Raw genomic sequence first — 26,365 nt, 5'->3', positions numbered from 1 at the left:
AGGCCTACATAAACTTTTAATGACCACTGCTCTGATGGTAAGATGAAAAAACACAGGGCCAAGTAACTTGGAAACATTAATTTAGGAAACATTGCGTAGCATTTCGTGCTGACGGAAACACAAACAAGAATCCAATTAGCTGCTTCAGACCTGGAAGGCTGCAGCGTTAACATGGAGCACGGTAGATGGTAGAAGGCAACTGAACTTTCGGGACGGTACGGGGAGAAAAAAGGCAGGTCGACACAACGGTAAATAAAATATACGTTGCTATGATGATGTTGCTCCGTAACTGTCTCATAATACTGGCCATTTCCAACATGGAAAATGATTATTGCGCTTGGTATGAGTCTTTATCAATGTGGGGAAAAAGGCAACTCAATTCTTTTCTCCTTTCTCATGTCAATGTTGTGTTGTGTAACATCTGGTTTAATTTTTACTTCAATGGCAAATGTCGTCTTCCCATCGACGACATTGTTGCCATCTTAATAAAATTTTAGCGTTGCGCTGTCGTCCACTATATATAATGACAGCGGTTTGTCGTCTGTACCATAGACATATGTCTATGGTCTGTAGCTAATCTACCAGAGCCGCAGACTGCGCTCTGCTGTCTACCAGGGTTACACTTGAACGCAGAATAACTCTCATTGGTGTATACACTCAAATACGTCAGTAAATAAGGGCGGAGATTTGTTTTAGAGTGACCAATAAAATAGAACATGCAAATCTAGTTTGAAAACTTCCCGGGAAATCTGAGTTTCGCGGGAGGGCCTTTCGCGCGTAAACGGAATCCCTTCATTCATTGTCAGCTTCCTGGAGCCATTTTTCAGCTGGCAGGACAGGGGCTTGCGTCAGTTTTAAATCCATCGCATCTGCCCGCCCGTACGCTAAATATACGACCAAAACGGGCAATATCCATATATTAGGTTCTCTGCTAACGTTTGTCAATGATATTATAGGCCATACAACGTTGGATTTGAAGAAAATTCGCTTCAAAATAAAGGAGGGACAAAAGGCAATCGAGTCTATAAAGATGAGAAAAGGGATCTCCTCAGCCCCGGAGAAAGTAATAATAACAGGGGTTGGGAGCTCTTCGCTGGACAAAAATACTATTTTAACGGCATTGTCAGACCGATTTACTTCAACCGCTACATATATACAAATTATCACCCCGCCGTCCTGTATCACACAGACTTCAAATGTCTGTGTGTCCGACCCTCCAGCTAGCAATATATATACCACTCCTCACGGAACTGCGAACGCAACTGGACAACGATCTGCATTAGGACGTCCTCTGGTAACTACTGTTGTTTATAAAATAAAACAATCGTGAATGCAAGTGTGGCTATTTTGTAAATGCATCCTCCTAAACGAATAGCTCGGTGTGTGAGCTTAGTAGCTTGTTAGCTCTCTAGCTTTTTTGCTAACAGTTTAGCCAGCCAGCTAGCTAAGTAGTTAGGCTACTTGGTTGTACACAACGTGTCACGATAGCGTAGCTTGTATTATTTTCACGACTTGTTGGCAGTAGATTTTATTGTTTGATACTGACCATCAGTAAGAAAGAAATGCGTTTAAAGTAACTTTCCCCCACTCCTATAATGGCCTAAAAAGGGTCACTCCTGGATGGAAAAGGTCAATAGCCGAAACTGTTAAACCCGATCTGCTAGCTGTTTTCTCCCAAGTCTTGTCTCCCAAAAGGTCGATGTTGCCTTACCGTGCAACAATAACTAACTTTAGCTAACTCGGAAGCCGAGTGTTTCGAATACATTTAAATTTTGCATTTGTATGCGATGTGTATTTATCTCGTTATTTTACCAAACACTAGGCCCTGTTCATGATTTTAGAAAGGGGGAAGGGAGCAGTCTGGGGCTTTCTCCATAGCTTCGAGAAAGGAGGTTGCGCTTGTGCAATCGTTCAGCCTCGGGGACACTAGTTTAATGGTCTCAACGTCGTTCATTTTCAAGACCCAATTCGCAAATCCTCGTGGAAGAGTTTACTTGACTTGAATTATCGTTGTAGTTGATATGTAACCCGTTAAGTCAATTGTCGATTAAATCTCTAGTTGGCTAACCGAAGCGAGTTCTAATTTAAGGATAACATTATAGCCAGTTAGGCAGCGTTGTCAACAGTGTGTGGGATTAACAAGCTAACTAGCTTTACTCTTAAAAACTCATGTTTGCAGAACTGGTTGGTTGGCAAGTGCATTTCCATTTTAGCCTCCAAGGTAAATATAGCACTTTAAATGTTAACTATCTATGATTTGAAAGTAAAGCTTGGTCAGTCTGTATTGTATGGCATCCATGAGCCCAATAGGATTTGTCTTGTACTGTAATAACACAAATATGAATGTTATATACTTGTATCTTGTCTATAATTATGTACCAAACACCTGGGTAGAGCAGCTTGCATGGCCCTCACATGATATTATACTTAGAGCACATATGGCAAGGCAGCAACAACTTTGGGACCTAACAGAACAGGCAGAAATTGTTTGAACAGCAATGGTAAAATGCATCAAATCAAACTGTAATTGTTATAGATCTGTATATGTAATGCACACAGAAGTCACATTAGTTGTTTTTGAAATCAAAATTGAAGTGTATTCTTGTTTTGTACACCAGAGATGGAGCAATTGTATTTTCATATTCAGTGTTCATATTCATATTCTGGTTTTGAACTGGGGCGGGTCCTTTCTGCATTTTGTTTTCAAAGGATGCAGTCAATCGAAAGCTTCCTGCACTATAAATTCAGACGCTACAAAAACATCGGTTAAATTCCACTGCATTAACCAAGTAATTCACTGAGTAAGCAAGGTTATGACTTTTATTTAGCTGACCAGTACGGCTGTATGTTGTGGCAGACAATGGCACACTGCATTCCCCCAAACTGGAAAACTATTATGAATTATAGATTGTGCTTGCACTCACCACACTGTACACCATCTTTCTTTGGGGCCTGTTATTTATGGGGATTGGAGTTTATTCTAAAATCATTCATTTTTAGAAATGCTAAGGTGTTAAAATGGCTGACTGCACATTATGTGGCTGAACAATTTTGACAGTTTTTCAAATCATACCTGCAAAATGGGAGTTAAAACATCATGCCTTGCAGGCTGCTTACTGATTTGTCATGGACTTGAGGTGAATTTATATGAAAATACAAAGGTTTATGTAGATAACTGACTTTGCATTATTTGGAACTGTCTGTTCATTTAGTTTTTTTTTTGTCATGTTTCAGATGAAGTAGGCTAATAGTATAGTAGTTATTTTTGTGGGAATGGGTTGTGTGCCCTGTTTAAACAATGCTGATTTTGTATTTACCATTTTATGAAAACAAGCTGAATCACAGCTGAACTGTTGCACAGGGTCTGATCTCTGTAGGGCTGGAGTGTTTCTAAAATGGCTTCCAGGCAGTGGAGGTTCTGGTGTTGGAGCATTCCCAGGGCTGCTTCCTGTAGAGAGACTGTGCTTTTTGTGAGCGGTCACCCATGTTGTACTGATTTTAACTTATGGTAGAAGTCTGCACTGTTAGTAGTGTTGGTAGTAGCCTTTATCCTCCTGTTGTAGGAGGGCAAATGGACAAATGTTAGTTATAATTTATGCTTTCTGTCAGGCACTTAACACCTGTGGAATAAGGGGTTTTGAAGTAGGATTTCTAAAAGGTGTTGGTGAATAAATTGGCTCAGTTGGTATGTGGTTGCTGAGTTTCCCTGTTATTTGATTGGCCTGGTCATAGTGTGGCACATTGACCTGTGGCTTATAAGCCTATTGAAATGGCACACAAAGGAATCTGGTTTGCTCCACAACACATCTAGCTTGTCTCTTGCCTTCATTTTCTGCCATTGCCTTGCTAGCCTGTTATTTTAATTTCTCCCTCTGTATGAAATGTGCATTGTCTTATCTCATGCAAGTCAAAGGACATGTTTGCCCATGCTGTAAAATAAACGCTTAAAAAAAATCTCATCTGCTGATGTCAGGTCTTTTAATTATGAACCAAAGCTCCACTGTGGCTAATTAGAGCATTGATGGATCTCTCGTAACTGCCTGTCCTGTCCCCTGGTGACCTTTGGGGTCACTGAACGGTGCCCTGCCTCTCCACCGGGCAGTTGTTGCATAAATTCCTGGTATAATTTTACAATTTGTCAGAAATTAGGAACACAAGAAAAGCCCTGACTTGAGCGGTGAGCGATGTGTCAGGATGTACCAACCAAGTATATTTATTACTTTTCAAATGGCTTTAATTCATTTTAAAGGGTTATTTTGCCAAAGACTCATTGCTGATCATTGGACTCTCCCCACTTTTTCCACATTGAAATTGGCTAGAGATATGATAATAAACATGCTAATAAACATTCATTATGGCATACTTCATTTAGGCTAAGGTTCTTTCCTGAAGTATTTTTTATGGAGAGAACAAAAACAAATGGTGAATGGTGGTCTGCAGCTTCTTGGCCTTCATCTTCATAATTCAGGGTAAGATTAGGTCAGATTTTGTTAAAACAATCAGATTAGCAGACCAGGATTTACATGTTAGAATTGAAGACTGCTGTGCTTTCTAAAGCGAAAGCGTTCTAACCTACGAAGTGCGTAGTGGCCTTTTTAAAAGGTGAAAAAGGACAGTTGACCATTAACTAATTTTCTCAGAATTCCTAAAAGTTCCAGTGTCAGCAGGTTTTAACGGTCAGAAAAGTTAATGTGTTTTGAATATGGGACGATATTGACTGTAGGGAAGTTCAGTGTCTGTTGTCCATGCCTCAGGAAGATTGGGTGCACATGTCCTGCTATGACATTATGGAAGGAAATATCATCTACATTGTGATATTGGTAAAGTTAGATATCAGTTGCATGTGAGAGTCTCAAATTGACCTTTACTGAGTCACTTCTTACAGTAATATGTCTAAGTTTAATTTCAGTATGTAGAAACAAAGACATTGTTTATGCAGTGAAGTGTATTAAAACCTAGGGGAGGTTTTAAACTAAATTTTATTGACTTGCCTGTCAAGGATACTGACCAGCCTAGTTTAGCTAGCCTTAATGTACACAGAAAAGTAGAATTATAGTTACTGTTTACATGCAAAATTGGCAAGGGTAGTGGCTGTCAGTTATGTTTGTGAAATGCAGAACGTGTGAAATATGAATGTCTGAATTTTTTTTGAGCATTGGAGGATGAACAAGCTTTAGCCTGCTGTATTAATCTAGTTTGAGACATACTGATAATACAAAGGTGCTGTTTGATGAATGTGCTCTATTGGTTCCTTCCAGCCTTTTTTTTGGAGGCCTGCTACTCATGTCTAACCGCTCATGTCTTACTTGCCTGCTCTGGTTTATACAGCGCTTTGGTCAATGTGGATTGTTTTTAAATGTGCTTTATAAATAAATTTGACTTGATTTGACTAACCACTGACTAGTTCAGATGCTGAACTCAGCCTTGACTGAACCGGCACATGTGCAGGCAGGCGTATCATTATCAAGCTGATGCCGGAAAGATTCCTATTTACAATCTAAACATTCTGACACATCATTTCCTCATTTTTTCTTCCCCAGTGTAGAATGCCCAAATGTGGTTATCAGTGCTGACTGCTGCAGTCCCCGAAATCGTGTCAGGAGAGCGCAGACGAGCACAAGCTCTCTGAATCGCATGGCGCAAGCTGCCCCTTATCACATTCCCGTGTGCACATTGAACCTGCTCGGAAGGACAGAAAGGCTCTGACTGACCCTCCCATGCCTGGGTGATGCTAGAGCTAATTGTGCATTGCCATGTGAGGCTGGCAGCCACTGTCACTGCTGGCAGCTGAAAAATTAATTAGATGTTTGTTTTGATTCACAGGCTGCGCAAAGCTGTGAACAGAATTCATCCCAAAAAATCATGCTCTACTGTTTGTTCTGACAGTAGTATAGTAATTAATTCAATCCATGAATTGCTGGGTATGATTTAAGTTGAGAAACATGCACTTGTAATGAGTGCTGACTGGGTCTTATATTTTTGGCAGAGCAGGGCTTAATCTTATCATTTGTCAGCAATGTGGCAGTTGGACATGACCGGTGTCATTCCACCAGTAGGCGTGGGTGCCATAGCAGGGACTTGGGTGGCGCAGTTGCAAAGCCCAAACTGAGAATGGAAAATTGTTCAGGAGTTTCATTTTCAGAAGAACACATATGGCCTCCTTTTTAAAAACTTGCACTGATATAGCTGAGCCCATTCTGGCTCGAAAAAGTAGATTGTCCTCAAATGGCTGTATGGGCAGAAATTGAATTTGAATTGCAACAATTACACCAGTGCGTCCACAAATCTTGTGCAGAGGTTATTGTAATCACTCTGTGTGTCTGTAACAGTCATAGATTTGATAGTTTTTCTTCGATTTGGATGAAACGTTACACATTTCACAAGTTGACCGGTGGCTGAGGGTGTGAATGCAGTCTGAAAGAGAATGAATTAATTCTTTTCAAATTGGTCAAGGATTTGCTATTAAAAAAAAAAAAAGAAAAACATTTTCACTAATGTCTACTGACATTAGTATTCACGATAACCGTTACACCTTTTGAATGTACAAGGGTGAGTGCTGCTACACTACACAGGTGAACAAGATTGCTTCGCTGACGAAAAAGTCCTTGACAGATTTTGAAATGGTTGCGTGGCCCCTGTGTGTCCAGCTGAAGGGATAGTTGAAGATTACACAAGAGCTGCAACAGCAATGTTGGTATCTTCTTGCAGAAAGTGATGGGCTGCCCAGCTGACCTTTTGATATAATTGATGATGACGTATGTGAAATCTCTCACCTGTATTATGTAGATCTGTAAATTCTCAATTAAAAGCTGCACATTTTCACAATGCCGCGCTGTGAAAACCTGCCCAATTTATTAAACAGATCAGAAATATGGCAGATGACCTGGCTAGCCAGTGTCCACATGCTTTGAAAGATTGCTACCAAGCTTGGTACCGACAGCTTGTGGAAACTGATGTTAGCCTAGTTACTGTCGCGTGATTTAAAGAAATTAGAGAAAAGATTGAACATCGTCTTGGGACATCTGTTAGACTGTCCTTATAGTTACCTGCATTTGAAATTTAAATATTAATCTTACAGAACTAGTCAACTAGGTTAGCTATCTAGCTTGCAAGTTAACGTAGCTTAACCTATAAGGGTTCACTTTTGAAGTCCACTTTTCCTGTGTAGACCTGTGTTATTGTAATACTGCAATGTTTGGAATAAATGGCCTCAGGTGTTTCTGAATAGTCAGGTGTGTTTAATTGTTTCTTTAGTTTGAGTGCAAGAGAACTTTCAGTATCTAATCTTGATTCTAGGCTTTTGATTGCCTTTGGTGTCAGATATTGGCATTGTACACATGAGGTTCAGAGTTGTGCCAGTGTAAGTCAAGGAAGCCAACATGAGGCTGGAAAAAAACAAACAAAACGAAAGCCGTCTGAGACATAGGCCAAACCTTACCCCGTGTTCACACAGCGAGTGACATACTTAATGGGTTGCTCAAGTATACTAGGCTGAGGGAGGGGCAGGAGCTTCCCGTTGTATCCTCTTAGTGGTCTTGTGCAGCTACACGTTTTTGAACAGAAATAACGAGATTACACAGTGCATCAAAGACATATTTGCCATATAGCCTGTGCTTTAGTTTCTGTAGTTTTGTCATGAAACTGATAATTATTTGTTACTGCTGTGTCACTAGCTTTCTAGCGATATTATGTCTCTCCATCGCTCTCACTAACTAGCTAGGTAGCTAGTGATCTCTATATATTTCCCACTAGTTGGGTACATAGCTAGCAATCTCAATACCTACTGTTATGTGGCTGGCTAGTGAGAGAGAGAGATGGATTGCTAGAACTAGCCAGTTCTGAAGTGGTGTATAAAACCCTTTGTGTTTTGGTGTCAGCGTGACTGATCTTGGTAGAACAAGCCACATGTTGGCCATTAGTCTGCTGCCTATCCTTTTAAGTTTTTAGCTGCACCTCCCCTGCAATGAGTGAAGCTGGGTGGAACAATTATTCACAAAATGGTGTCATTGGTTGGAGAAATAGGAAGTCCGAAACTCTGCTTGGCTGTAGTAATGCCTGTGAAAAAATAAGCTGTGGGCAACTTTTTTTTTTTGGTCAACCAAATTGCTTGTTGTGTGAACAGGAGGTTAGGCTTGTCAAAACCAACAGTTTGGAACATTATTAGTAAAAAAAAAAAAAAAAAAAAGGGCACTGGTGAGCTCAGTAATCGCAAAGGGGCCTTGTAGGCCAAAGAACACGTACACTTGATGAACTAAGAATTCTCACCATGATGAAGAAAATACTCCAAACAACTGTAAACCAGATCAGAAATACTTTTTTGCTAAGAAGTAGCTAAAAGAGCCTGTAGAGTTCTGGAAAAAGGTCTTGTGGACAGATGAGACCAAGATTTACTTGCATCAGAGTGATGGCGAGAGCAAAGTGTGGAGACCAAAAGGGACTGCCCAAGATCCAAGGCACCCCCCTCATATGTGAAACATGGTAGTGGGAATGTTATGGTTTGTATGGCTGCCACTGGCTCACTTGTCTTCGTTGATGATACAATTGTTGATAGCAGCAGCAGAATTAATTGTGAAGTGTACAGAAGTATCTTATCGGCTCAAGTTCAAGTGAATGCGTCTCAGTTCATTGGACGGAACTTCATCCTTCAGCAAGACCATGAGACAAAACATACCGCTAAAGCAACAAAGAAGTTTTTCAAAGCCAAAAAATTGAAAATTCTGGACTGTCCAAGTCATTCACCTGATCTGAATCCAACTGAATTTGCGCTTCATAAACTGAAAAGAACTTAAGACAGCTAGGCCTTGCGCTTGTGCTAAAAAGTGCTGTCCTTTCTACTGGTGAAACCAAAATATAAAAATACCCATTAATAAAAGCTGCGAACGCGTACTTTTTAAGATGTGAATTGATTACTAATCTAAAATTGTGGAGCACACTGCCAATTCTAGAAAAATATGACTTTGTTCCAAACATTATGGAGCACTCTGTAGATTTAAAATCAGCTTGTTAAGGTAGGAAGTAGAAGTGACCTAGAAAACGTTCGCTATGTGCTTTGTACCGTCGTTTCAGCAACTCGCTGCAAGTCAGCCCCTCTCCCTCACTACGAGCAGTTGGTACGCACACCCGGTTGAAAGCTAGCTTCCTTTGTAGGCTCTGCCATTCTAGTCTGAATTTGTAATGTTTAAACGGAAGTCTTGTGTCACTTGAATACACATTTTACTCTTTGAAATGGTTTGAAACTGAATTTGGTATTCATTGAATTTGATTTTGTCTTTTCCAGTTTAAAAATTAAAGTTATGGTTTCAGATTCAGTTCTTTAATTTCAGTTTTCTGTAACACATCTGGGAACTTGTAAAAAGCAAATCTGCAAAGGTTCAGTTGAACTGCAATAGTTAGGACCTTAAGCGGTGTCAATATTTTCCATCTTTTGTCATTACGGTTGCGCGTGGAGCTTAGCTTGAAACCAACTATTTTTTACCATGGATGCCCAGAGACCCAACTCACGGGTAGGCCACGTGAAGCTCAGCGAACCTAACCACAATTAGACTTCTGGTTTTAGGCTGCGGGTTTGTATTCACAACGTTTTTCTTCCAAACTAAAAGCTCTTGTCCTGTTAAAGAGATTAAACAACAGCTGAATCTTTGCATAACATTGATTGAATTTAGAATTCTGAGCCTTAGAAACTGTAACTACAACGATTTAATACTTCTGAAACAAATGAAAATACATGGGTTGTTGTATTAAAACCACTTTGGGTGAAAAAAAAATTCTTGATGAATATAGTGAATTCATGTTTCATATTACTTGCATACATATTACATTATAACATTAACTTTTAAATTATATATTCTGAATTATTTACACATTGTTTCAAGAGGAGGAGCAAACTGGCAAATCTGTGGTAATTCTTACTACATACAGGTAGGCCTATATAAATGATTTGTGGAGTTACAGTAGAATAAAACTGGAACAATTGTTTAATTTGTAAAATAATTCAATTGTAAAATAATGTACTTTGATGTACACTCATTGCTAAGCTAGCAAAAAAAGACTGAGTCCGACTTCAAAAGGATGTGCTCAAAATTCTAAATTCCAGAAATGTAAGGTGAGTCCTCAGTTATGGTTTTGTACAGGAGCAAGTTCTTGATATCAATAACAGTATTTCACCATAGATTTATCGTGGCTCTTATTGTGTGAGATTAAAGTACCAAAAGCACAGCTGCTCATCACATTTCAAAGATATACTTGTGATCTGTTGGAGGGGTGCTGCATGTCATTCCGATTTGAGCTGAATGGTACTTCCAGCTGGTGTCTTTGCATATGATTTAGTCTGACATTTCTTCGTTAGTATTGTGATTATTACAAGACATAAACTGCAAATGTTGGTATTCATGATCTCCAATAAAAGGAGAGTAGTTATAAATCTAAAATATGTATTTTCTGACTGAATTCTAAATTACAATGCACAACTACACAAAGGAACAGTGACAAAGCAAAAGATGAATGCTGAATCTTTGCAAACAAGCCACATATGACATGCATCAGAGTTGTAAGGTGAGGTACCCCATATATCCTACTCCACTCAAATTAGTGGAGTTTGTTGATGGGGAAATGATACATGCATAGATTGCGTTTGTACTGCATTTTGTCTCAGGATCTCAGTGTATCACGGTGAAGGTAGGGAGCCCACTCCAGCTGCCTCCAATGTGTAACACCCACTGGAGTGATGTTCTGCTCAGTGTTTTAAAGATAAAGCATTTGGGCTCGCCATGCTACCCTTGAGCTTACCGAAGCTTTCCGAGCCATAGCCAGCGAGTCCCAGCAAATGCATAGCAGTGTAGAGGCAGACCAAAGGCCTGGTGTTCGGAGGGATGGTGCGATGGGGGCAGGTAGTGAACATCCGTCCTCTGAACATCCCTCAGGCGAAGCGGCGGCTGCAGCTGGACGAGACTGACCGCCAGTCCCCCAGCGAAGGAGCCAAGACCCCCAAGGGCAAGGGCGGAGCATCTGCGCCCGGCCTCAGGAGTCCCAGAAGTAAGGGATGGGAAACAGCGCCCTGGCGTGCCGGTGTGCAGAAACCGCAGTCACTGTGCCTTGCAGATGTGTTCGTTTGTGTGTTGCAGGCGTGAGGTTAAGGCACCCAGGTGGTGCTTTACTGCGCAGTGACGTATTTCGTAGATTTGACGTTACTGGTAATGCATTTCACCTCTGCCCCTGCCTTTGATGCCCTGCTGGACTTCTATGGACCTGTGATCAGAATGTGTTGATCATTGTGCCTGAAGAGTGCAGGTGGCTAGCAGCTCACGGAGATTAATTTGGTGATCTGCTTTGGTGTAATTTCCAAAACCTGCGCCAGTTTTCTGGTGTCCCCATACAACAGGACAAATTGAGGCTCCTAGGGTTGTTCTGCACCAAAGTAAAACCCAGGAAAAGTTTTTAGTTGGACCTAACAAAATTTAGGCCATACTTTTGTGAGGTTTGGTGTGTCCAACTGCAAACTTTCCTTGTGGTTTTCATTTTCACTTGCAGTACTTTTCCCCTCCCAGCACAAGCTATAAAACCATGTGTTTGCAAAATCTCAACAAGGTGCGTTTGGTGATGCCTTTTTCTGCAGCTCCGAAGTCCCTGTCAGAGAAGACGCGCTACGACACGTCCTTGGGTCTGCTGACCAAGAAGTTCCTGAAGCTCCTCGGTCAGTCGGCGGACGGAGTGGTAGACCTCAACCGGGCTGCGGAGGTCCTGAAAGTCCAGAAGAGACGCCTGTATGACATCACAAATGTGCTGGAGGGTGTCCATCTCATCAAGAAGAAATCAAAAAACAACATTCAGTGGATGTAAGTATCGCTGAGTCAGGGTATGCTGAATCCAGTAGGTCCTGTCCTGGTCTTGCAGCATTCGGGAATTAATGTATCAGAAAGCGGTCTTCTTCCTCACTATATAATGATAAGCATACGAGTTGTGCTTTATGAACACCCTAGGAATGGTTTCTTGTTTGACTGGATGCACCACGCATTCATCGTAAATATGCCTGGTACCAGGGGCCTCCAGTGGCGTAGCCCATAGAGCGCTTTCCACATGCTCAATGCGGTTCGAGTCCGACCTTTGTCGCATGTCTCTCCCTCTCTCTCCTCCTAGTTCTTCCTGTCTTTCTACACTATCCTGTCTAATAAAGCAGAAAAAAGCTAAAAAAAAATTATATATATATGCCTGGTACCCACGAGTCTGCTTATAACATACAGCTAAATATTTCTCCCAGGATTTATCTGAGTTAATTTACGGAGTGGCTTCTACTTGGAAGCTAAATTTAAAGTTCAAGTCAGGCATTTGAATTTGCTTTGAACTGTGCTGACAAAAATATTCACTGCACCCAAAATGTAAGCTATTGCAAGCTATTCTAAGAAAATGTTTTAATGTTCACAATAATGGAATTAAAAAAGATGCAAAATACCTTACAAACATTGAATGCTTAATGCTATGAATATTTTTGTTGGCACAGTTTGAAGCATATTTACATCTGGATCATATCACTTAGTTTTCCCATTGTAAATTAGGGTGGCAAATACATAGATTGCATCTCCTTTGCATTCTTCAAGAGTTTCTTTGAAAGGTAATGGCTTAAATCAGGTATGTATTGTTTATGCACCAATACTAAAATGTAGCGCTTGATAATATTTGGAACCAATTAAACACAAAATGAAAATGATGCTTAGTTCTGTAGAAACTGGAAACACTAAACTTTACATTAGAATATAGTGTAAGCTCTTGATGGTGTGACAGAAACCAGTGTAGCTGAAGATTACATTTTGGAATATGTACTTTACTTCTCATGCGAGAATACCCTGCCTAAACATCCAGCTGGGATTCAGTGCTGTTTTAAGCTGACACTTCTAGCTGGTCTGTGGCTGATTGAAGCTGGTTTAACTGATGGAGTAAGCTGGTGGCCAAACTGGTGGAATAACTCACTATACGATGCTCAACTGATGAACAGCTGGTCGCCCAGCTAAAACCAGTCAGAAGTGATGAAAATACTGCGTAAACCAGCCTGACCAGTTTACTCTGGTTTAAGCTGGAAGGGTATGTTCAATGGATTTGTCTTGGCCACTCCAACTGGTGGAGAGAACACGCGCAACTGGGTTGTGTTAACGAATTAGCCCTGGTGCTTAAAGGTGGGTTCCTCTCCACAGTATGGGGCCCAGACCGGGAGCACGTGCCGAGAGAGAGAATTTGTTTTTGGAGTTTTTGTTTGTCAGTGCACAGAAGACGAAGAGAAAGAAAATGCCTCTAAAAAGCAGAGGAGCCGGTCAGCTGAACAGTTGGCGAGCTGAGCTGGGTTTTTCTTTGTGTTGTCTTTGTTTTAGTTTGTTATTTTAGTTTATTGTTTTTGCCTGGAACCCTTGAGGGGGGTAGGGTGAAGGTGTTAGTTTATTTGTTTTTGTGTTGGTGGGGGTGCACTCTCTCTCTCCAAGTGGCAAATTAGGGTGCAGACCTGGAATTGCTGCTTCTCCCTCTGAGGTCACACGGTGTGTGACAGGCATTATAGAAACAGCCAATCACATTGCCTGTTTTAATGTCTGCTGTTTTGGTGAACTGGGCTTGGTTTTGCTTAGCTATTCAGTGCCATTTGGGGGTTTATTGTTCTTGCCATTATTTGCCTGCTGTGTTCTAAATGTGTGTGAAGTAGTTTTCTCTTAAAAATGGTGAGGTGGACACAATGACCAGGACCCTTCCAGAAGGCTGTTTCTTTTTCCTAATGGAAAGGCTTGTGTTGGGATTTAGTTACCCTCATGTTCATTTCTTTTGAGGAGAATCATTATTTTGAGTCATGCATACTTTGTTGGGCGTTGAACTCTTCTAATTATCGCTCTGAATTCCCAGCATTATGGACTGAAGTCAGAATATTATCACAGAATGAAAGAAAATAATCACTTTTACAGTCTTTATCCTCTCTGAAGTCAGTTTACATGATTATTTATTTCACTGGTCTTGACTGACTCTTTACTGAACTTGGCCAGATATGTTAGGTTATTGTTAGCTTTATGTCTGGGGGGGTGGAGATTTTCACCCTGTGGCAAAGTATCTTCTGTGGCTCAATTTTCACAGACATCTGTTTGAATCATCGTTTGGTGCTACTTGAAATTAGATCAACTTCGAAATAAACAAATGGTTCTTGTATTAGTCATGTTTCCCTTGCAAATGGAATAAATTAGGTTCCCTGAAGTATTTCAGATGCTGTAGAGATGACGTGTCTTACTCTGAAGGGTTACGTTTCTGGAAAGTTCTGAGCACAGTAAAAAAATAAATAAAATAAAAAATAAAAAATACAATGGAAAATTAAAAAAAAGCAGAAAAAACAATTCCACTGCCCGATATATTAATTTTGAACACTGTCCTATAGCGAAGTTAGCGGAGGTGAAAACAGGATGTTTGGGACCCAGCTGAGGTCACATGAGCAGGACTGAGGTAGTCCTGGCACAACAAAATATTCCTTTTCCAGAAAGGATTGCAAGACGACCAGAGGCAGGGGTGAAAGGTTTGATAGTGGGTAATGGGGTGCAGATCCTCTTGCTAAGACTAGTACAAAAAATGTTTTATTTGGACCACAGCTGGTTACCAGTGGAGGGAGATGAGGAGAGGCTGTGTCATAGAACTGCTTTAACTGGTTGTAGCCAAAATGGGCAGCAGAATATTGTATGAGAACTGTCACCCATTGTTTCTTTAGAGAAAAGTTAATAATCCTCAACAATAGAACATTGTTTCCAGGTGAATTGTAGGTTTGGTCGGTGTAGTCTGTCCTTGGCAACAACCAAACTGACTTTGACCATGTAACAGGAACTGAAACCACAGAAACGACATCATTGGGGGGTGAATTATCGAGAAGCCTGTGTTCAGTAGAGGAAATGACCACGCACTCTCTGTTCGACTGTGTTAAGGGCTCCAGTGAGGTAGGGAGAGGGGCATAGCCCTGTCTCATCACCTTTGAGCTGAGAGGAAGTGGCTGGCCCATTAGAATGACAATCCTCTGGAGCTGTGTGTAGTCGTGGATTTAATCTAAAGGCAGAACCTAAATCAAAATCCTTAAACACGGACACATTCACTCCAGCCCACCGACACGCTCACTGTATTGTCCTAAGTGAGTTAAAACAATTCATCATACCTAATAGTGACAGGGTGGTCTTGAAGCTGTTAGGATTTGGAGGTTGATCTGGGGCCATCTCTTAATTACCAAGTAATTAATTAGCCACTTAATTTGCGCTGAACATCATTGTGGGTGATTATTTTTGACTGAAACTGAAGGAGAAATATATTTTTTAATTCTTTCCTACCTTTTTACAAAACCTATTTGCAGTGCTCAATTGCAGTGCATCTAAGTATTTGGACAGTGACACATTTTTTGCTTTTTTGGCTCCGTACTCCAGCACATTGGATTTGAAGTAAAACGAATATGTGGTAGTGCAGACTGCCAACATTAAGTTGAGAGGATTTACATCCATATCTGCTTATCCTTGTTGGAATTACTACCTTCTTTATGCATAGTCATCCCATTTTAAGGGAACAAAAGTAATTGGACAATTGTTTGCTCAGCTGTTTCTTGACCAGCTGTGTATCATTGCATCATTAGTTCATGCGGAGAAAGCTAACAAAAGGTCTAGAGTTGATTATCGGTTTGGCATTTACATTTGGAATTTGTTGCTTTTGTCTCAACATGTGGCCTAAAGAAATGTCAATGGCAGAAAAACTGACTATCATGAGACTGACAAATCAGAATAAATTGATCAGAGACAAAACATTGGGTGTGTCAACATCAACTGTTTGATGCGTTGTTACAAAGCAAGAATGTCGACCAAGGAAGACCACTGTAGTACATGACCAAAGAATACTTCAAGAACGCTCTCCAGGATGTAGGCGTAAATGTAACAAAGAAGGCTATAAAAAGAATATTACACCAGCATGACATGAGACCATTCATTGCACCACTGGTAAGCCTCAAGAACTGAACGGACAGGTTAGGGTTTGCTAAAAAGGATAATAATAATACATTTATTTTATACAGCGCTTTTCACAATCTCAAAAACGTTTTACAATACAGGGAAGAAACATTCAACAAAAGAAACCAGGGTACAAGCATAATTATCAAAAAATAAAAAAAAACCATACAAAGATACAATAAAAAACATACAATACAAAAAATGCAGTGAGACCAGTGATGCAGTGGTGGTAAGAGGGGGTATGATGGACAGAAGGGGGAGACAGACATCAAGGGAAGGCTAGGGAACAGAGGTGGGTTTTGAGGTGTGATTTGAAGGAGGCAAGCAGGAGGTCAGAGAGGTATGTGGGTGCAAGGCCATTTAGGGATTTATTGACTAGGATATAGAAAAAACTGTTCAGGAACAAATGGACAGATGAAACATATTTTAAACTGTGCCAAAGTGATGAAAAGAAAAGTCTGGAGAAAGGGTTAATGCTAATGATCCAAAGCATTCTACCTCATCTGTGAAACATGGTGGAAGCAGTGTTAAGGCTTGGGCATGTATGGCTGCTGCTGGAACTGGCTCACTTGTCTTTATTGAAGATGTGACTGCTGATGGCAGCAGCTGGATGAATTTTGATGTGGACCTAAACTTTTTGTCTGCTGAGATCCAACAAAATGCCTCAGAACCCATTGAAGTGCTCTTCACCTTGCAGCAGGACCATGACCACAACATACTGCTAAAGCAACCTAGGAGTTTCTAGGGCCAAAAAGGGGAATGAACCTGGCTATGTCAGTCACCTGACCTGAATCAAACTGAACTTGTGTTTCACTTTCTGAAGATGACACTGAGGGCAAAAAGCCCCCAAAACAAACAGAAACTGAAGATTGCTGCATTACAGGCCTGGTAGAGCATCACTAGGAAAGATATCCAGTGTCTGGTGATGTCTTGGAGTTAAGAAGAAGAAGACCACTTTTGATCTCCTAAAATGAAGGGACTATGTATAAAAAGGCAGATATGATTGTAAATACCCTCAAATTGAAATTTTATTTAATTTCAAATCCAATGCGCTGGAGTACAATGCCAAAACACTGTCCAAATACTTATGGACTGCACTGTATAATTACACACGCACACGCATGTGCGCATGCGCATGCACACGTGTGTACAGCACCCATTGCTGCAGTCTCTTGGATTGATTTTCAACAGCGGAGACAAGCATGCACTCTGCGGAACCGTGAGACGTCTGCCGCCACTCCTTAATCACCCTGCAGTTCTCAAGTCAGGCTCTGACAGTCATGAGTAGGGTGAAGAAGACGCTTCATCTGGAGCTCAACAAACGGACTTGCGGTCACTGTATTGACCAGTAGAGGTCGCTAGTGAGCATTGAGATGCTGTAATCTTGGCCCTTCACTCGGTGGCTCTAGAGCAGTGGTCTCCAAACCTGGTCCTGGAGAGCTACAGGGTCTGCTGGTTTTCATAGTGACTTTGCACTTCATGAATCAATTAGAGCAGTTGATTACACAGTTAACTCAACTCACGTGGTGTGTCGGGTCTGAACTGGGTGCTGATTTTAAGGTGAAAACAAAACCAGCAGACCCTGTAGCTCTCCAGGACCAGGGTTGGAGACCACTGCTCTAGTGCCTACAGCATTGCCCTATGGAGCTGCCCGCCATAGTATGCACTGGGATTTTTTTTTTGCTGGAGTATGAATTGGACACTTGTACTGGTATCCTCCTTTATTGGACTGTGGTTCACACTTGGTTGCTACATTTTATAACAGTCACTATAAGCAGTCTTCATTAGGTTAACCTTAATTGCGTGCATTATTGATTTGTGTTAGTTTAATAAGGCCCAATTCTGGAAGAGATAAATTGGGAGCCATACTATTGCAAAAGGTTTTTTGAACAGGTGTACTTTAATTTGTGATGATTTTCTTTTCTCGGATGTAAATTTGACAATATTTTTGTTTTTAGTTATCACACTTGTGGGGATTGATAATTACGTGTTGTCCAAAGAGAAGATAATTATATGATGGCATTGATGGTCATTTATGGCAGGGTTATGTGTTTTTCTTTTGTGACAAAATTAACTTTAATTACTTCTGTCTGATCACTTCATTTCTGATGAAGGTCTTTATGACCAAAAAGTTCACATTAGTAAATTACCACCGCATTACAAGAATTGTTTGGGAGTGGTTTTTGATGACTAAGTGCTGACAGTGACCCCTGACCCCTGACTCTCCCAGGGGCTGCAGCCTCTCGGAGGATGGGACCACGCTGTCGCAGTGCCAGGGCCTGAGTGCCGAGGTGGACGAGCTCAGCCGCCAGGAGAAGAAACTGGACGAGCTTCTCCAGAGCTGCGGCCGGGATGTGCGGCAGATGACCGAGGACACGCACAACCAGAGATATCCTTTACTTTCAGAGCCTGCGCAGTATGGAAACGGCTTCCTGTGACACGCATCCGGCGTGTCTACAACAGCAAGTGGGTCCCCTGAGGTTACTTTGTTTGGGTAAATGTGTACATTCTCCACCAACTGGAGGGGGGAGATATAAGGAAGTGCTTAAAAAATGTATTGAGAATTGATAAAGCCTTCAGTAGTCCTGGAAAGATCAAGTTGCGGTTAGTTAGAATTTTAGCCCCAGTTTTGCAGTTATGTATGTTTTTCCCTTAACGGCTCTCACGCTTGCCTATGTAACGTACCAAGACATCCGGCGGATCCGCAGCCTGGAGGATGAGACTGTGATTGTGGTCAAAGCTCCTTCAGAGACTAAGCTGGAGGTGCCTGATCAGCAGGAGGTGAGAGGACACAGAACCAGCTCTCCGCTCGTAATCGGCTCTGATGCCTTAAGGAAAGCGTCAAACATGGTTTCGTCCTCACAGAGTTTGCAAGTGCATCTTACCAGCACCAAGGGGCCTATAGATGTCTTCTTGTGTCCGGACGAGAACGCACCCGACAGTCCGACGGCGAACAGAGTCTTTGACGTGAATGGAAACTCCTCCCCCTTTGTAAAAGTCCAAGATGGTAAGCTTTCTGACTCTAGCATGGCACCCAAACTCTTAGCCCTACTGCTAGCGAGCCAGCAACTACTTTAAAGTCCGGAACTGGTTTGTTGCTGCAACAGTGAACCTGTTTGTACTGACAAATTGTAGCCGAACTATCTTGCCAGATCACCCAATGGCGTCTCTTCCTAGATTGTGTTGACTACATATTGTTGGCTCTCTGCTCCTCCCTCAGATGGTGCCAGCAGCAGCAGCAGCAGCACCAAGCCTGGAGATCCACACTCAGCCGTGGTGGTCTCCAACCTCTCACCCATCAACTCGCCCTACACCTGCCTCTTGCAGCAGACCGAGGACCAGATGCCCTTCGTCAGCCTGTCTCCGCCCCTCCTCAACGACGACTACTTGAGCCTGGGCGACGAGGGGGGCATCTGTGACCTCTTCGACGCCTACGATTTGGACAAACTCCCGCTGGATGACCTTCTCAGCAACTGATGGGGAGAAGAAGGGTTGGGTGGAGGGGGACTGTCCCAGGGCAAGACGAGCCCAGCAAGGGCGATTTGGGACCTCCTGCTGCTTTATTTGTTTTTATTAAAGGGTTCTTTGGCTTGGCACATCAGTCCTTGGGCCCACAGAATGGATTGCCTTAAACATGTCCATCTTGGAATAATTGTATTACCAGTTGGACATGTGAGCTGCCTTGCCCCACCCACCCCCCACCCTCTCCAAACATACGTTTCAGGCCATGGGTGTCCAGTGGCAGGATATTTTTCCAGCATACTGGGGGTAAGGGTGGATGGTTTATACTTAGGCACTGAGGGAATGACCTGCCATGTCTTATTTTATTGCTGTTACTCTTTAATATAGTGCCCTGTGATTGATGTGCTGGGTGTTCTGCAATTTGGCTGGACTGCAGTCATGTGATCCCCGCAGAGGACAGCACACTGTAGTCAGAATGGGTGTGTCTAGCGCCTCCTGTTGGGGTGTGCTACAAATGGAATAAGCCGGCCATATATATTCCACAAAGCTTCACAAAAATTTGGAGGTAATTCACCACAAGTGTATAGATGTGTGTATGTGTTTAATTGTCCCTGAATGTAAAAATCTGTCTGAGGAATTATTTCTCACTGCAGAAATGAAACTGTTTATAGGCATTATCTAGTTCTTGGTCTGTTCTCTATTCTGATCAGAGGACCACCAGTGTGCTCTGTTCTCCTCCCCAGATGAGTCAGTAGGTTGGTATTGTTGCAGAGTCACTGCTGTTTTTTTATTTTGGAAAAGCAGTGTAAAATTTCCCTGTTTCTTTCACACCATGCCTGAAGTGATTTTGTGTGTGCAGCAAGACATAGGATGCCAAAAATGCCATTAGGAATTTTTCCTGGGATTTCTGTGCTTCACGTAGATTGAAGCTGAAACTATTGGTAGTTTGAGGTGTGAATGTTTAGTCTTGTCCCATGATTCAGTGCTGACACCAACCATTTTTTCCTTTCTCACCATCCTTGTTGCATTTACAGTTACTCTTTAACTTTTATATAAAACCTTTAGTATATATTGTGATTATTAGTGGCGTGAGGTGTGGAATGACTTTTTCTTGGCAGCCAAGCACAAATTGTTTTAGCAGATTTAGTCTTCTAAATTCTAAATGCAACACATGTCTGAATTTTTTATGTTGCCAGCACAGGTGAAACTAAATCACCTTTGTAGGCCAGTCTTGGGTTTCTGTGTATGAATGGGGGTTTCTGTTTTCCTGGGCTGCTCATAGAATGGTGGGAAGTGTCTGACTTGCTCCCATCGTGGTGTTACCCTGCGTGTGGATGTGAAGCATGAGAGGGGTTTCGATGGCGCCGTCGCCCCCTGCTCCTGCTGTTCAAGTTCGAACTGCCGACACCAGCTGACGGACCCTATGAAGGTGCGCAGACCGCTCTATTGGCTGGGCTTCGCCTCGGCGTCTCGAGTGTTTTTGAAATGCGCGCTGATTTTGGATGCACTTTACTCCTCCTTCTCCTCCCCTGAATTCGTGCGACAGGCCTCCATGTTTTATTGGTGGCTTCGTTTAGGCGGGAGGCAGGGCAGAGTTGTATTGAAGGAATGTTGGAATCTTTCCGCCCGGGTTTTTTGCGAGAAGGGTCTCTGAGACCTTTCTTCTGAGTGACAAAGGGATTTGCTTGCTGTGCCGCTGAACCTGTGCTGTTCTCGTCGGCTGAAAACCTCAGGACCTTGGGTGTAGTTCTGCCTGTCAGTTCCTTTGCGGAAACTGTTGATCAAGAAAAAAACGCATTTGAAACTTCAAAAACAAAAATGTACAATTTCCTCAATGTTATGGGCCATAATTGTAATTGAACAGTGCCACAGTGTCTGTCAGGTTTCAAATTCAAAGCTTTATGGCTTGTAGTATGATTCCCTGTACCTTATTTTAATGCTCATTAGGTACTGTAGACTACCTCTGAAACAAGGTATTTGTCAAGTTTTTTTAACTGTCTGCGCTTGAATGAATAGATCACTTTTTTGATATTATGTTTTAATTCAATGTTGACTATTCTTGCTAGCTTAAGGCAACTGTTATTCAGCATTTGCCTTTGACCATTGTAAATATATTTTCACCCTCCTCCCCACACATACATGAGAATTTATCAGTTCAATATTATGATTTGATTTTCTGTTTGAAATAGAAATTGGTAGTTCGTAATGAGATTTCTCCCCCCCCCCCCCCAGCTCTGATTCTTTCAAAGTGTGTATAACTTTAAACCACTGTCTTGTATAGCTATGTTAATTATCAAGGATATAAATGTCCATCTTAAATATGTTTCATTATGGAACCTGAAAGGGAGGGGGTGGGAGGGAAACTGGGAGCGTTTTGATGCTTCCATGAACTTTTGAGTCTGGGTCATAGTGTATAATTTAAATTTAGCTGCCTTTTTTGTGAGTTTTGTGTGTGGGTGTATGTGTAAGTTATTGCATATTTTACATGCATATTGAATTGTGTGAGGAGCCCACTGCCCCAAAAGTAGAACATGATACCTATTATATAGCACCATGTTTGTGTCAGATCTTGAGAACGTACTGAATTATCACTGTTGTGTGCATGTCCAAACTCCTGTGCTCAGAAATTGTGCCTTCGTTCAACTTTATTCTGTACCAAATATGCAGTAGGAAAACCCAAACCTTTTGTCACTGTGCTTCTTTTGCAAGTAGAAGATAAAATCTGTCAGTAGGTTTTCCCAACATAGCTATTTTGCAAAATTATTTTTGTATGTGTGGCATGTCACATTTATAATCATTTCAGTGTGCATTTGTAATGCACACTTTTCCACTTTTGATAAAAAGGAGAATTGGGTGTTGCTGGATTGTTCACTGTTTGACAAAATCATAATTCTTCACAGTTGTCATCCTGTATGGCGAACCTTTTTAAAATTGTGTCTTAATGGTGGATGATATTGTAATATACCATGTACTGTTCCATCAAAGCCACCAACTACATGTAAATGTATTCTCTTGTGTATGGCTTTTATTATCTGATACAGATTGTTTTGTCTTGTGTTGTACTAGAATACCCATCTTACTGGAAATCTTGTTTCATGTCATTCTGTTTTGTTTTCAAGTTATGACCTTCACACTGAGGTGCAAATAGTTTTGAACCTCTGACATTCAAAGCTTTTCACCTGCTGTCCCAGTCTGCTGGACATGGAGTTCTGTTTTCTACAGTGGTGGAAAAACAGCTTCATGAAAACCAGAACTGGAGGAACAATGATATGAGGCTGCCTAATCATTATGTTCCTTTCTGATTGGTTCAAATGTCTCAGTGATTGGCAGCTTGTTTTTGCCCCGCCCACAAAGGCAGTAGTGTCAAACTTGTGTCCTGGAGGGCTGCACATATTTGTGGTTTCCTTCGCTCCGCAGCCAAAAAAGGCCTTGAGAACAAGGCGTGTAGATTCTTTAGCCATTCAACAGCTTGAATCGATGATGCTGAAATACTGAAAATCTGCAGTCGCTGTGTTGCTCCAGGACTGAATTCTGACATTTGCGTATGGGGGGAGTCCAAATACCTTGTTTTTCCCCTCACTTGTTTTATGTCTGCATTTTCAAGTGGGGAAAGGTCTACATTAGTCACTTTAATTCCACATAGCCTAGACAGTTGCAGTTCTTATGTTTTCAAGGGCAATGCATTGTAAAACAAATTCAATTTCATATGATGTATTTGATTAGAGCAAAAGAGTATGCTTTTGTCAAGAACCTATTTCATTAATGTTCACTGGAATGTTTGGCCTTCAGAAACCTAAGTGCTTTAGGTGTTGAATATGCAGTTGCTACAATTATTTCATCATACAAAAATGCAAGATCTGTGCCTATTTTACTTCCTTATTCACTGCATTGTTCCAAAATCTGATTTTTCAAAAGCTCAGTCAGTCCCCACTATTTTATCACACTGCCAAGAGTGATTAGGAGAAAGAATGGAGAGTCAAGATTTTACAAAATCCAGATATGACACAGGCCTTACTTAAATTTTCTTTTCTGGTGTGTGTGTGTGTGCATGAAAATATTTTGTGAGTTAAATGAATGTTGGGAAAATATGTAGTTCATTTTATAAGTGTGAAATGTGTATAGAATTTAAATTGTATAAAAAAATATAAAATGGCTTTGTATTATGTCACTGAAGAGCTTTGATATATACTGTGTACATGTCTGAAATATGTGTTCACTACCATTTCAGACAGCTGATGGTGAGGTTATTGTTTTCTAACCTGAAGGTTTGAAATTCACCAAAACTTGAATAAAAGCAATAATACCTAAACAAGCCTGTTCACTTGACTGCTTTTTTTTCTACCCACAGTAACATACAGAAGCTGATTTTTGTGGTCTGACGGTTTCATCATGAACAATACTAATTGGTTAAATAACCTTATTCACCAGATTAGTGTGTTGCGAGCTGTAATCAGCATCTACGTTGTCCTGGAGGGAGGTGCTCAGGTGGGAGGACAGCTTTGCTGATCCTGTAATGGTGGACATTCTGATTGGGCAATGACTGGTCTGTGTTTGCTGGCTGCTGTGGTTGTGCAGTTGTTCAGCTCAGTAACAACATAGCTCTCTGGTGGTGGACTGTGCAGTGAAAAGTGGTTGCTAACCATGGATTGGTTTTCAACGTTGGGAGAAAAAGGCTGTGTAAAAATGAGTAAAATTTTTAAAGGGGAAAGCATAGAGCTGTACATCCCAATCATCTTGATGTGTAACAGCTGCAGTTGATCCAATTAAGGACTTGTTTTTGGAGGTATATTTCCAAATACTAATATTTTTCAGAAAGAACTAGGGTTGTTTCAAGAAACCAAAAGTGCAGAGCTACCATATGCAATCACTTGATTCACAGATTTGAACCAATCACTGCATGTTGCTGAGGGAGTATAAATATTTGTTCAGATAAGTCTGTGATTGACAGGTGCTTATAGCTCCACATATTATGACAGTTCATGAAACCTCACTCTAGTCACGACTGTTAACCCAGGAATGTATTGCTGCCATGTTGAGTCTGTGGTCATGGTTTTGGACCGCATAATTGTAGACCTTTTGTTATATACAGCACTGATATGCTGTACACACTTCAGGATATAATTAAAAGAAACATCACTACACATGAGTTTATATGTGTAAAGAATTTAAATATGTTGGTGTGGCAAACAAGCCTGCCACAGGCCACCAAAGTGGCTTTCCAAGGGGCCCTCCAGCACAGAGACACAGGGAGATGATGTTCAAACAGTCCATGTTTATTTTCAAGGGTGGCAAGATGGTACAGCCAAAGAGCAGATGTTAACTCTATCATGACCAAGAGGCTCCTTTTTTGTGTGAGTGGGGATGGCAGATTTAACCTGTGCGCACTGATTGCCTCACTACGCACAGGTGCAGCCACCCCTGTTCCCGGGTCCAATTAGCCTGGCCAATTATCTAATTCCTAACCAATTATCTAATTAGTCAGGTCTAATTAGCTTGACCCAGGACAGGTGTGGCTGCTTAAACCAGCCACCCCCCACACCACAGTTGGATACTTGTTGTGGGCCTGGTACAAATGTGCCCTGTTCAGTGAGCGATCAGGATCTTTGTGCTGTAGATTGTTCAATTAACAACTGAACTATGTCTTGTCCTGTCCCTCACCTTGGATTTCACCACCAAGGATTTCTGAAATCCCTGCTACAAATATTTTGACAGTTTCATGACAATTAAAAAAATCTCCTGTAGCAGATGCTTTTCTAATTGACTTTCATCATGAACAGCGTTGATCATCAGCAGACCTGCGGAGAAAGTCATTGGCTAATCACACTTGTGGCCAATGTAAGCAGCTCAGGTTCCAGGTGAAGTCTTATGAGAGTCAGGCCCATTGGTTCAGCATGTGCCTGTTTCCTGGTCTCACACGTGCTCCCAGCTCATCCTGCAGTGGGTCAGTGGGGCTCCTTCACACATACTCTGTAAAGGAAGTCATTGCTGCAAGGGCATAACTTAGTTTCAATATTGGGGAGGAGGGTTGAATTGCAGTGGCTAACTACAACTCTCTACGGTCTAGGGGTGTCTGGGAGCATGCAACACTTTTTTCAAAACAGCTGTCTGGGGGGAAATTAATTTAGTGTTTTTTATTTTAAAAATATTTTCTCATTATCATGCTATATTATTGCGGGGTTATTTGGCCTCTTTTGTAATATGGGGGGGGGGGGGGGGAGAGTAATGAGTAATGATGCGATGTGGTATAATCATAGACTGTAGAACAAATACTGTATGTAACACAAAAGCCACCTGACCTCATCACAAATAGCAATGAAAGACTGTGTAGTCAGTCCTATTTTGTATTTTAAAATCCATTCACTTCATTCCCTTAAGAAGTGTATAAAGGCAGTGGCATTTCCCTCATGAAGCTCAGTACTTTGTAGTTTCTCATTTAACTGTACATCATTATGCTGCTGAATGATTCAACTGCACGACTGACTTGTAATTCGGGAGGTAGCGTAGACAAAATATGCGGTCTTGTCCCAACCAACCACCTTGAACACAGAAACATGAGTCCGCGTTTGTCTAATAAAATCTTTTTGGCCTCCGCTGTGTTCCGTACTAGCACGAGGTCAAAGGCGATATCAAGCATGGCTGAATTACACTCAAAACAACTTTAGCCAACAGGACAAGCTGTGGAAAATAAACGAAACCAACGTCTATTTGAAAGAAAACATCTAGCTATAGAAATTACCACATAGAAGGACACATTCGTTTTATATAAAACCGGTAAGAAACATGTTACCTATGTTTAAAAACACGTGGTTGGATATTTTGCATAGCATGTAGCTTGCTGGCAAATCAAGCTGCATATTTCGAGCGCAGTTACAACACGTAGGCATTAATAACGCGGCAACAATACTAATTATCTGAGGGTA

The 26,365-nt window shown here is 41.4% G+C and overlaps 2 protein-coding genes across 4 annotated transcripts in view; both read left to right on the top strand.

Annotated features, from left to right (window-relative positions):
- The first annotated feature begins 755 nt into the window (after positions 1-755).
- On the top strand, positions 756-23,754 carry LOC118212193 (transcription factor E2F3-like). 2 transcript variants are annotated; one of them, XM_035389866.1, is made up of 7 exons: positions 756-1,294; positions 10,920-11,031; positions 11,612-11,831; positions 18,214-18,372; positions 18,650-18,764; positions 18,849-18,990; positions 19,204-23,754. In XM_035389866.1, the coding sequence occupies exons 1-7, from the start codon at positions 1,031-1,033 to the stop codon at positions 19,458-19,460; spliced, it is 1,269 nt and encodes a 422-aa protein (XP_035245757.1). In that variant the 5' UTR covers positions 756-1,030; the 3' UTR covers positions 19,461-23,754. The 2 variants fall into 2 exon arrangements, with proteins under 2 accessions (XP_035245757.1, XP_035245766.1); XM_035389875.1 differs by lacking the exon at positions 756-1,294 and adding an exon at positions 4,755-4,820.
- A 1,589-nt stretch (positions 23,755-25,343) lies between these two features.
- The window catches only part of cdkal1 (CDK5 regulatory subunit associated protein 1-like 1), a 374,306-nt gene continuing 373,284 nt past the window's right edge, over positions 25,344-26,365 (top strand). Inside the window, exon 1 of one of the 2 annotated variants that reach the window (XM_035380803.1) lies at positions 25,344-25,386. The gene's annotated coding sequence lies outside the window, so the exon portion shown is untranslated. Of the gene's footprint in view, positions 25,387-26,058; positions 26,217-26,365 lie in introns of those variants that run through there. The other variant, XM_035380794.1, reaches the window with a different exon arrangement.

This window comes from Anguilla anguilla, chromosome 1, assembly GCF_013347855.1.
Source record: "Anguilla anguilla isolate fAngAng1 chromosome 1, fAngAng1.pri, whole genome shotgun sequence".
Taxonomy (NCBI): domain Eukaryota; kingdom Metazoa; phylum Chordata; class Actinopteri; order Anguilliformes; family Anguillidae; genus Anguilla; species Anguilla anguilla.
The sequence above is the reverse complement of the archived record's forward strand: the minus strand, read 5'-3'. Positions and strand labels throughout refer to the sequence as shown.